A 12,461-nucleotide genomic window follows, 5' to 3' on the forward strand; every position below is an offset into this window, starting at 1 on the left:
CTCTTTACGAGACCACCTCTAAAGGAAGGCGGTCGTGGTCGTACAGGTCTACAGGTTAAACCCTCGATTCACTGTTACACTGCGGCTGCTCAGCTTCAACATAATGCATTTGTACAATCAAAGTGGCAAGCTGTGAACCTGAACTGAACCATTTTGCTGCTATTAAAAGCCAAACAGTAATAATGAAATGAATTTATGTGAGTTTTACCATTTGCATTGTTACCTTCTGGGACATTTTATCATTCTAAAGGCAATTTAATCCTTTTTCCATCTTAAAAAAAAAAAAAAAAAAGACGTTAACAGGCTTTTAAACGTCTCTAAGTGAATTAGAGATGAAAAAAACCTGTTCCTTACTATGACAATCCATCTATGAGACATGACTATTAAATACCATTTGACCACTTTGTGCTCAGATGGTATTTAAAGGTCAGTTTGGACTTTGTCAGAATAAGGCTGCCATTGGGGAACTAGCTGGTCATGTCAGGGTTAATATACGCTGTTTGCATACAAAGACCCAATAAGAGAAAATAGCAGTATAATGGTTACAATTCTATGATTCAACTTCTCAAAATTGTATGGTATGAATAGAAAATAGTGCGTGATCATGCTGCGAATTTAGAAATCTTGAATTGTTTACATACAGTAGTGATGAGGTCATGTTAATGTAATGGGTCATGGTCAGAAGTGTAAAGAAATTAAGGCTATGTGTGAGGTAGATCTAGTTTTGAATGTTTTTCATGTACGGACAAACAAGTGCTGAGATATGTCATGTCATGATTAACACGTCTGACAGAATGTATGTTTTAGAATATTTGCATATGAACAGTTAAGTCAAAATGCATTTTGTAATCAGTATAAAAAGACCTGCAGCGACTGACCTTACTTCCAGAGTCCTTGGTTCCACATTCACCCTTATCGTACCACCATTTGTTTTTCAGCTTGTCTAAGATGCCTTGTTCACTGAGTTTCAATACTGCAAGGTTTACAGGAGTTCTTCACGTGGGAAATAACATAAATAACATTTTATTATGTTATTTTATGTTATTCAACTTTTTATACTACTTTATACTATGCAAAGCGATAGAGTAGGGTCCTGGCCAACACATCATAGATAGCAAGCAACACTGCAGTATGTAGAAATATATGACCTGTCATAATCCAACACTACCCTAGAGCGTGCCAGACCCCACCTGTATCGCTTTGAGTAATCGGCACACACTGATCACAAGAAGTGAAAAGACTTGAACTTGCAGAGTAAAGCAGCTGCTGCATAGCTTTCACAGGATGGAAGAAAACAGAGGCAATCTTTTTTTTTTTTTCTTTTTGCAGCAAAGTGGATCTAACAGGAACCCTTTCTTGACTAACAGACAAAACACAGCAGTCCAATTTCATTAACAGCTATTAGAGGCTAATGTCGCACAAGATCACCCCTTTAAATCAGACAAAAAAACAGAAGCATTTTTTTTTTTTTAGAAACCATGAAAGCAAAAATGCAAATTTTGATTCTGCTTCAAGATTTATAAAACGAGTTGACATGATCTGAGTTTATCTTATTTACCAACATTAAGGCTTAATATGTTTTCTGTTGTTCTGCATTTCTGAATTATTACCAGCCAGATGAGATGGAGAGAGGTTTTTGTAAGAGTTTCCAAATACACCTTCTCTGAGCCAAATCCCTCATGAGGAGATTTAAAGTTTTCAGGGGGTTTGTTTTGCAAGACATTATGCTTGATTTCCTTGACTGCTTGACCTCTGGGCTTATTTCCTTTCAGAAAAAAAGATCAGTGTTTGTAATATAACATCATTAAATATATTGTATTCACCACTGTGTCCCTTGTATGTCAAATGGAAAAGAATTTTTCTTGAGTCCTTTCAGAAAGAAAAGAGAAAAAAGTCATGCATGACGTTTTATGAATGAGCTGCTGTCCTGTTGCAGTCCGAGCTATTTGAAAGGCAAAGTTATGATGATTTTATTTGAGTGTCCCTGCAAAAGAAAAGAGCAGAAACTAACCCTAACCCATTAAACCTAATCCCAACCTAAGGCTAACTGAACCTAATTAAAATGCTAAATCAAACTATATTTGACTGACCAACAATCTGCTGGTCAACATATAAAGACTTTACCACCAGGTGGTGGTCATGGGCTTTTAAATATTAAATAGTTTAGAAACACTTAAATCTCTTGTCATAGTCAAAGCCTGAGAAAACCAGACTCAATACCAGATTTGATTCATGCATCTCTAACACTGTGCATAGATTATAGCATGCTGGAAGTTTGATGTTTGGTTATTCACTCTTCATTGTGGGAAATCATAATAGATTACGTGGTTTAAATTCAAAGTGCATAGATCTAAATAGCTGTCATTATCCCCGCTGAAACCTCTGAGGCAAATCATGACGGAGGCAGACTTGACTGAAAAGCTAATTTAAAGGGACTTTTGTCAGAAACAAGCCATTGGGGTAGGAGGAAGAAAAAGGGGAGAAACTCTGCTTCCATGTCCCTAAGCAGCTTGGGACTGTAATTATTTAGGCCCAGACATAAAATTGCAGCATTAAAGTATTTTTCTTCTATTATCAGCTGCAGTTTTTGGTCTGTAGGGACAAACAACTGCAGCCGTCATTTACTGTCCCAAACCTCTGATGTAACTGGTTCACAGCACGGAGAGTCAGTTCACACTGATGAAACGTAATTTGTCACATATCTTTTATAACTCACTATAATGTAATTGTATGCAACTATAAGGGTATTTTAATTCATTAAACTATCCTTCTATCTATCTATCTATCTATCTATCTATCTATCTATCTATCTATCTATCTATCTATCTATCTATCACTCTATCTATTATGTATCTATCTATCTATCTATCTATCTATCTATGTATCTATGTATCTATGTATCTATCTATCTATCTATCTATCTATCTATCTATCTATCTATCTATCTATCTATCTATCTATCTATCTATTATGTATCTATCTATCTATCTATTATGTATCTATCTATCTATCTATCACTCTATCTATTATGTATCTATCTATCACTCTATCTATTATCTATCTATCTATCTATCTATCTATCTATCTATCTATCTATCTATCTATCTATCTATCTATCTATCTATCTATCTATCTATCCATCCAATGCCCAATAAAAGTACAAAAACTCAATAATGAGCTTGGGCTCTTTTCCATGTGTCATGACAGTGTACAGTGTATGTGTCACTCACTCACTGGTTCATTGTTCTACATGTGGAATTAAAAAAAGAACTTAAAACACATAAAAACATGGTATTGACATTAATATTGACCAGCACACTAAACACAGTAGCTGAACTGAAGCACAGCAGCCTCTCTGTCATCTCGCTTACACATTTTCCCCGCTGATTGTCTTAATATGTGACGGCTCATTATTACGCAAATCAGATTTCCTTCAAAGCCACAAATTTGACATAAAAGGAAGCAGATAGATGTATCCATGCATAAGGATCTTAAAAGTGCAGTGATTCTCTTGTGAATTAAGGTGGACATGTGTTAAGCATTTTAAAATGAAACACTAATTCTGTTAATACACTTCTATGCCAATGTGAAATGTGATTTACACTGCATTAAACTTCAAATAGAGATGTCTTCAATTTCTCTTTTTTGTTTCTGAACTGTTAAATCACATTTTGTGTTAAAACGATGAATGAAAACAGAATTAATCTAAACCCTCTGTTTAAGCAAAGGCTGTGGACAGAATACCATTAGCACATGAACAGTGTATTACCATGCAGCACAGCAGTTAAGTGTTATAAATCCCCCATTTGTGAAGCTTAATCATTCATAACGCCATGTTTTTGTTGCAGCGGTGTCAGAGGGGTATTGATTTTTTTGCAGGCCTTAGATTGTGGTGTTATACTATTACCTTATATCTTACTGGAACTATGAGCTTCACAAAGGGAGTATTTATTATTGTACTGGATCTAACACATTGTTCAGGTTGTTTCTGTTATTGTGTCCACCCCCTGTATCTGTTCGGAGTCAGAGTGTGCAGGAAAAAAAGTCAATGTCCTCTGGCTCTGATTTAAGTCACATCAGGACTTTACCCTTCACTCTGTTTGCAAAACAGGACAGCAGTTCACAGCCACACAAAATAACTCACAACATCGACAACCCATGCACAATACTGACTCCACCTGTGCTGTCAAATTAAATAAACCTCACACAGTAGGAACAAAAATTACCCACAGACCTGTAAATATTTGATCACTCAGCTTTGATTAATGAAAGCACTTGCAGATATATGAATAAAATATCCTGTCGGAAGTCAGCATTAAAATAACTATATGTGTGCTGAATTTGATTCCATTATTAATTTTATGTCGCACCGTTAACGTTAGATTTTGTTAGTGGTAGTTACACACAATATATTTCCGTCTCATTGTTGAATTAACCACACATGCAATTCTGAAAGTGAAATAAGGACAAAGTGTTTGCAGTCAGATGTGATAGTGTTACACTGATCATCTACTCTTTTTCTAAACCGTGGGATTGAGGCGAATTGCCAGTGAGAGGAGACAGCTTCTTTGTGTTATCCCGCTGGTAGTATCCATATCCCGCTCACCCAGGGAATGAATGACTACAGTCAATAACAGCAAAGTCTGCTGTTTCTCTTCTCTCACAATATCTCAAGAGTACAGTGGTCATGATGCAAGCTGAAGAGCAGAGGCAGGGATGGATCCACAGTAGAGCTTTTATTGCGCCCTGGCATTGGAAACACAAGATCAGGGGCCTCATTTGTAGAAAGATTTGACTGAAGAGTCCTGAATAGTGTCACTATTTTATAGACAATCTGTAAAGGCCACAGCTCCTCTGCTGAGCTGACGTGCACAGGTCTGAAACACGTAAGTACGGCTATAGTATGGCAGGATGCATGCTCGCACTATATGAAGCATTTTCTTCTAGGTTTTTATTTAGCTTTGTTTTGACATTTAAAGTGAGACTATGTACATTTTTAAAATATGTTATAGTGAAATCTGCCCCTTAAAAATGAAGTTTCATTCATTGCTACAGTCTGCTATGATGAGTAGCTAATGTTTAAATAGGTGTAACTATATAACTATATGTAATAATTATATTAGCTGGTGAGTTCACTGACTTTGAACTCTTCTCTATCTGTCCTATAAACATCTATACATATACATCATATACATCTCAGTGGTTTTAATACAAAACTCAGAATCCAAACATTATATTGTGATATTTTCCTGTAATTACCATAGTAGCTGCTGTTCAGTCTCACTTTAAGATCTGAAAGTATTTTCACTCAGTCATTTGTATGCTTACTATGAAACAAGATATTTTAAAACAAATGTAAGCTTCAAATCAAATCATCTTGTACAAATGGGGCCCCTGATCTTATCTTATACTCTATTACTGCAAGGTTTACCAGGTCGGGGGGGGGGGGCCTTTGACTGGCCTTGGCTCAAGACCAACCAAAGGTTTCTGGCAGTCTTACGCTGGATTTCAGTGAGAAGATGTTGGACAGAAGAGTTTGGACCATTAGTTGCCACTGTCATTAGAATTCTCACGTTTGCCTGCGATGCTTAGTCCCCTCAAGACAACGCTGTTCCCCGTGCCTGCCCTAACACCCAGGCGGCAGACTGGAGAGTGCGTACATCATTTAATTTGACTGTACAAGGTGTTTTGTTTTATTCTTTTGTTTTTTTTCGGAGGCTTTTAGATTGAAAGCCACATATGAAGATGCTGAACGATCACGTTGGCCTGTAGATATAAAAATCCAGAGGAAAAGGTGGTGTCTGTCTTTCATAACCACAGGCCAAAAACACAGAAACAGCTACTCTGTCACAAGCGCAATATAAACACTTCTCCTGTTCTACGTCTGTATCCCAGCACACTGCTTTATGTCACCCTTTTTTGGGCTTTTTCCTCCTCCATTAGCCAAGTAAAGGGTTCCCAGTTGATCACAGTTGCACGATAAAAATGGAAAAACCAACATATTTATCCGTTTCTTTTAACACGTATTTGGGCCCAAACGCTAGACTCAGTGACGACAGCCTTGCCGATTACTCTGTTCTAGGATACCCGACTTTGGTGACATTGAGGCTGACCTTAGAGTCACCTCCCCCGCTGCCGCACTCTCCTTTGTCGTACCACCATTTGTTTTTCAATTTGTCCAAGAGGCCTTGCTCATTCAGTTTTAACACTGCCAGGTTAACAGCATTTCTTGAAACGATAAAACATAACTTGTAAGAAAATGAACAGGTCCGTGAGAAATCTAATATAGAATATTAGTAAAAAATAGTAATAAATAGAGATAAATATCAATGGTTCATAAGGGAAGCACGGAAGGGACAAATTGGTAAAGAATTTCACTGGTGTGGAAGGGTAAGAAGCATTTTTACAGCAAAGAAAACGTTAAAATATTAGAGAGGTGGCATGGAGGGTTACATTGCTTGTAACTGAAGTGTGCGGGATGGGGACATTTTGTCATTGTTGAATTAGAAAATACGAACATCCAGCATGCAACTTAACATTTCATCACAACTGACAGACCAGCATGTTAACTAGCAAATTAATTCCAGAAATATTCCAGTTTGGGATTAGAAGCAATGCAAAAGGACACCACAGAAACCAGGAGGGAGGAGGGGGTTGAAGGGGAAAGAGCAAAACAACATGGGGAAGGTGAGAGTGCACATCGACATTCAGATGGATTCACTGAATATGATTAGTATACCAACAACCTGAAGAGAAATAACACAATAACAAAGACACAAACCAGATACAGGAGACAGAACACAAAATGGCTGCACGTGTTGGTTCAATTCAAATAACTCATACTACTGTTCACTCAATGATGCATTTGGAAAAAAAAAAAAAAAGAAGAATTAAGGAGTGAGGAAGAAGAGAATGACAAAAGGAGACATCAGGGTAGGTGGAATACTATAACAACATGGAGAGTATTGTTATATTATCCCACCCACCTTAATGCAGAGCCTTTAGGTGTAGCCACACCATAGCCCTTAGAGTCGAGGTTGCCGCCCACTTTCATGGTGTCGCATGGCTTCCGCTGCTCTATGTACTCGTTCATAGTGGACTCGAGAAGAAAGGCGAACTTGCCCTTCGACTTTCGTACCCGGGAAACCCCGTCTGGTGTTGTCTTGGCAAACACTGAGGGTTCTGCTGATTTCATGTATGACCACATTTTCTCATAAACTGCTATTTTGGAGCGCTGCATTTGAGGACAGGGAGAGAAAACACAAGAAGTTTAGTCATGCATTTAATAAAACATCGACAGCATTCATAACAAGCCACTGGGGGTTTTAGCTGGAGGAGTAGTTAGAAGTAGTTTGGAATATATGCTTGGTCACCATCTTATCGAGACATGAGAAGGTCAATACCACACAGTGAGCTAATCAGGATGAGGAAGGCAGGCTGTAACTATAAAGACTGGTATCACATGAGGAAATGAAATAAAATATATATGCGATATGAGGAAAAAATGAAGAGGCACTCTCCCCACTTTCCTTTAGCAAAAAGATAAACATATATTTTGATTCAATCCCTCAGCATCAGGACTGGAAGCAGAGGAAACAGCCAACCTAGTTCTGTGCAAAATTAGACTCTCTAATGAATACACCATGTCTCACTCTATAATCCATACACAAACAAAATGTAGTCTTTGCACTATAAGCTAGGCTAAGATAATTGACTCACTGCTCTAGTTCATACTTAAAGCAATAAGTGATATCAATCTTCTCATCTAACGCTCAGCAAAGAAGCCAGTGAATTTTCCTGCTCCTTTAAAGAATCTTTGAAACACAAGGGTAAAAAAAAAAACAAAAAACACTGCTGCTGCTGCTGCACGTCACGGCCATGCCCCGACCAGTGATGTCACAGCAGGTGTTTTCAGTCATTATAGCACCTGAGATGCACTTTATTTAAACATTTCAGCACGTAGAGGGCAGTGCACCGACAGTTTTCTGAGAGCACGTTTACCCTTTAAATGCAAACAGTGCAGCAGACGTAGTGGGCTTTCTGCCAGCAGCCTGAAGTCTGACAATCTGGCATCGCAGCAGCAGTAAACTGCAGACCATGTATAATATCAATATTAGCAGACAGACCTGACCTCCTCCTCAGTTTGTGCTCCCACCACCAGCTCACAGCCGGAGTCACAATCATCATGCTTTGATTTTTATGTAAACCTAATTAATCACCTTCCACATTCATGTTATGGGTCCACTTCATTTGGTTCAACATTTCAAAACAGTGCAATTAGAAAACCTGCTGTACAACACGCCGCTTAACACACGCACTGATTGGAAACATCAAAAATAATTGAATTGTAGGTTCTCCAATGAATATTAAAGTGCAAAGATTCATATGCCCTGAAGGAAAATGCCTTAAATAAATGATTCAACCAGAAGCTCCTTTTATTTTCGATTCCCTACCGTAATCTAATCTTCAATTGGATTATCACTTAAGGAGGTTTAGAGGCCATGTCATGTCAAGCTTCATCGAGGATCAAGTCTGACAGGTAGTTAATTAAAGCCCAGTCACTTAGATGTTATATTGATATATTTATTTTAGGCTCAGTCTATGCTTGTGCTAAAAGATGAATATGTTATATGTTATGTTACTATATGTATTATTATATAATGCAGTGCTAAAGGTGCATGGTTATAGCTGTAAATATATGTCATCTATGTGCATAATTGAAAATATATTTGTCTGTTGTCTGTAACATCTTTGACCCAAGTGAAAACAATAACTGTTTCATTTTATGTCTTTAATCCACTTGCATTTTCAAACACTATATATCAAAGTTATAGAAAACACACAAAAACTCACACAACAGCTGATGTTTCATCTATAATATTGTGTCTCAGCGACATGCTTTGTTATTTTCCTGTAAATTCCTCAAATGAATTCCTGCTAGGGTCAAAATATTGATTTTTTTTCTCCTTTCTTTGAAGCAGCTGACAATTTGAAAGATTGTACACTATGATTCCTCCATCCAGAATAATAGGAACTACTGGCTGTTTTTAGCTGATTTCTTAAACAGAAAAAGGAGCTAAATCTCTCTCATTGTCATCTGTTGAAAATATTAAGCCAAAGACCAAATGAAACATTTCGTCTTATTTTGCTGTTTGACTCTGTTTACGCCTCCTTCTGTACCGACACCGTCTTTTACACATTTGACCTGCTCTGTCCGGGCCTGACAGCTTCACCTCTGTGGCCCAGTCAACTGCCAGCTGGAGCGACTACAGACACGCACACCACAGCCCTAACACTCAGTACCCTGCTAAAAATGGCCTGATCACTGGTCACTAGGGAGCAGGAGTACACAGCTGTCTACAATAGAGGAGAAAAATAGAAAAGCTGCATTAAACTGGGCTAATGTGACCTTCTGTTCTGAACATGGACAGCTTTATATGTTTACCCATATATTCAAGAGGCTGATTGTCAGCATCGTGTTTACAGCATCTGAATCAGAACTATAATCTGGCAAATACAAAGCCAAAAATCAAGACCAAGTTCTAGGAAAAAAATCGAATCATCTGTGTGACTTCACATTATTCATATGTCGTTTAATTTTAATAACTTGTCATTTATTGCTGGTGCTACACATTTCTTATTTGCAGCACACACTGTAGTTTGAATTGGAAACGGCGTATTTTTCTGAATATGTTATTCTGTATTGAATTATGTATAATATGTTGAAGTATCTGGGTTCTTCTTGTTGTTATACTTTGTGTATTTACTTGCTTATTTACAGTATTTGATGTAAAGGACTGAAGTCTGTGTGATCAGATTTATCCAGATTGTGTGTGTTCTGTAACTGTGTGACTCAGTCCCAAAGGTAGGTGAAAGTAAAGCATCAGAGTGAACCGACAAATCATGTCAGCTCTGTCGTGTACGGCAACATAAATAATTCACCGGAGATGTAATGGATTGTGGGCTCAGGCTAGTGAATGAATCATTCTTGACATATGCACGATTTCAGTTCAGTTGACTGTTCATGTAAACACTCTTAACATGACAATAATAGCTGATGACAGGCCAGACAACAGTGTGAAAACAGCAATTCTTTTCTGGGTTACATGAAGATGCATGCTTGTCAGGAGGAGCCTGGTCACCGGCGTTGAAATCTGTGATATATGCAGTGAGAAAGTGTCTCACTACAGCAATCACGGCCTAACAAAGACTAATTAATCAACAAATTACTCTTCATTAATGACTGGTGTAACCATAATAACAGTATATTAACTGACAAATGGGTCCTATCATCTGGTCAATATTGTCTGAGACGTTCAGGTTTACTGCCCCTCGTCCATTGCGTTAAAAATATACTGGTTTATACGCATATTCTTCCAGCTACCAGTTCTTCTGTCAGCAGCCGACCGAAGGGCTCGGAGTGATTCATGGCCGTCTGTGTACGTCTGCCATGCTGTCATCCCCAAACAGAGATGACAGGACAAACAAGGCTTGCAATCATCATAGTGTTTTATTTTTATAGTGTGTGAAGTGAAGTGTATAATTACAACTCACTGTATGGTCATGATCATAATGTCACTAAATAAAAGCAATGCTGTAATTATACCCTTTTATAATACACTAATATTTTGAAAGAATATAAAAGCACAACTCTGTTCTTACTTTCCCTCACTTTCTCTTTTTGTTTACGACTTGTGACATTCACTGTGTGTAACAATTGTTTGTTTAAGTGATTCTGGGAATGTATCAAATCACTAATTTGGATATTCATATATTTAATCTTATCTTACCTTATGTAAGAAGAAGTAAGTGAAGGTCAAGGAAACATAATCTGCAACAATTCATTACAAAATAATGTGTTGGATCTTCTAAATAGATGTTTTATGTTTATTTTAAAGGTGCAATGTGTAAAGATTTAGCAGCATCTACTGGTGACATTGCAGAATGCAACCTTCTGAACACCCATCACGTCTAGCTCCCAAATGTAAACCTATTCACAAAGAATAAATGAAAATCTTGCTACGGGCCAGGAAAATATTAGCTTTTCTCAAAATAAAGATTGGAAACAAGGAAAAACAGCTAGCCTCGCTCAGGCCAAAAGAAAAAAAACCCTTTAAAGTTGAGCAATTAAAATGTTGTAAATTTCTTCTTTTAATCCTTACACAAACAAAATTTTAAAAATTTGGTTTAGGAATTGTAGGTAGAGGCAGAGTTTTAAAATATGGACAGGGCCAGGCTAAATGCTTCCCCCGCTTCATGCAAAGCTAAGCTAATAGTTTACTAGTTAGCTCGATCTTCGTATTTTATGAACAAAGAGTGATATTGACCTTCTCATCTAACTCAACATATTTTCTAAAATGTATGGCCATTTCTTTAACTACAGAAACCCCATGTTAAATAAGATTATAGGTCTCCATGTGACATAGAAAAGAAATACAGTATACTATCTAGATTAAGAAAAAAAAAATTTTAAGAAAATCCTTTAAGCTTGCAAAAAAAAAAAAAAACACACAAAATGACAGCATCAGAAAGTGTGTCCAGTTTCTCTCCTGCTGGTTCATGATAACTGAGGAGACTGAGCACTTTATAAGACCACTTTAGAAGCTATTAACAACTCCTATTAATCATTAGCTTTTCATCGCCAGAGTTCAGTAATCATTGCTCACAATGGCTCCTCTGCACCAACATTTCCACGTTGGAGGAAGAAAGAATATTTGTCACTCAGGATGAAGTCACTCTATGCTTGTCAATTATCTCCTCAGGAGCAATTCTGACAAATCACAGCCTGCCAGATGCATCACGGATTAGACATCCACAGACTGGAACTGCTGCTTATGGAGATACTTTTATTGTGATGATTCACCAGGAAGCATCTAAATTCATTTTAATAAATCTGTTGAATTTTAGTTAAATGTGCCATTTGGCTACATTATCCTCTTTCTTTACTGTGTCATCTCTTATGTAAGTCAATAAAACAAATGGGGTCAGCTAAAGAGGTTGTTAAAGATTTGTTTTTATCCTGTTGCTGTCATTTTTCTTTCATCACAACTTATTTCTGACTTAAATATAGTTTGTTAAACCAAATTGTTGGACGACACAGCTCAAAACAAATAACTACGTTTCTCCTACACTCAAAACTGTATGATGGTGTGGTCACAAGACATCTTAGTGATTGTAGGCAGCAAACATGCAATAATACTTGCAAAGAGGCAGGAGCACTATGATAGACTTTATACTCTAACATTAACATTAACCTTGCTCTGATGGTTTCTCTGTGGGAAATCTACTCTCTGAAACAGATCTTTGAAATTGTTGGTGTAATTTTCAAATTTGTTTTGTAGGCGGTGACCACATGTGATTTCTTCTGCTGTCGTCTTCTAAGTTCTCCTCTTTGCAATTAAAATCTTTTTAGAACAAAGTTTCAACAATAAGAATCCTGTTGTGTTGGAGACTGTGAGTTA

General features: G+C 37.3%; 1 protein-coding gene across 5 annotated transcripts in view; it reads right to left on the reverse strand.

The window, feature by feature from the left end:
• Positions 1-12,461, reverse strand: part of LOC113142816 (glutamate receptor 3-like) — a 66,576-nt gene that overhangs the window by 2,507 nt on the left and 51,608 nt on the right. The window contains exons 13-15 of one of the 5 annotated variants that reach the window (XR_003296986.1): positions 6,987-7,234; positions 6,114-6,228; positions 879-993 (exon numbers count right to left, since the gene is read on the reverse strand). Coding sequence is in view for 3 of the 5 variants with exons in the window: in XM_026328107.2 (XP_026183892.1) it covers positions 958-993; positions 6,114-6,228; positions 6,987-7,234 (399 nt within the window). In the remaining 2 variants the exon portion in view is untranslated. Of the gene's footprint in view, positions 1-828; positions 994-6,113; positions 6,229-6,986; positions 7,235-12,461 lie in introns of those variants that run through there. The other 4 variants (XM_026328107.2, XM_026328106.1, XM_026328110.1 and 1 more) reach the window with 4 other exon arrangements.

The sequence above is a fragment of the Mastacembelus armatus genome, chromosome 14, assembly GCF_900324485.2.
Source record: "Mastacembelus armatus chromosome 14, fMasArm1.2, whole genome shotgun sequence".
NCBI lineage: Eukaryota > Metazoa > Chordata > Actinopteri > Synbranchiformes > Mastacembelidae > Mastacembelus > Mastacembelus armatus.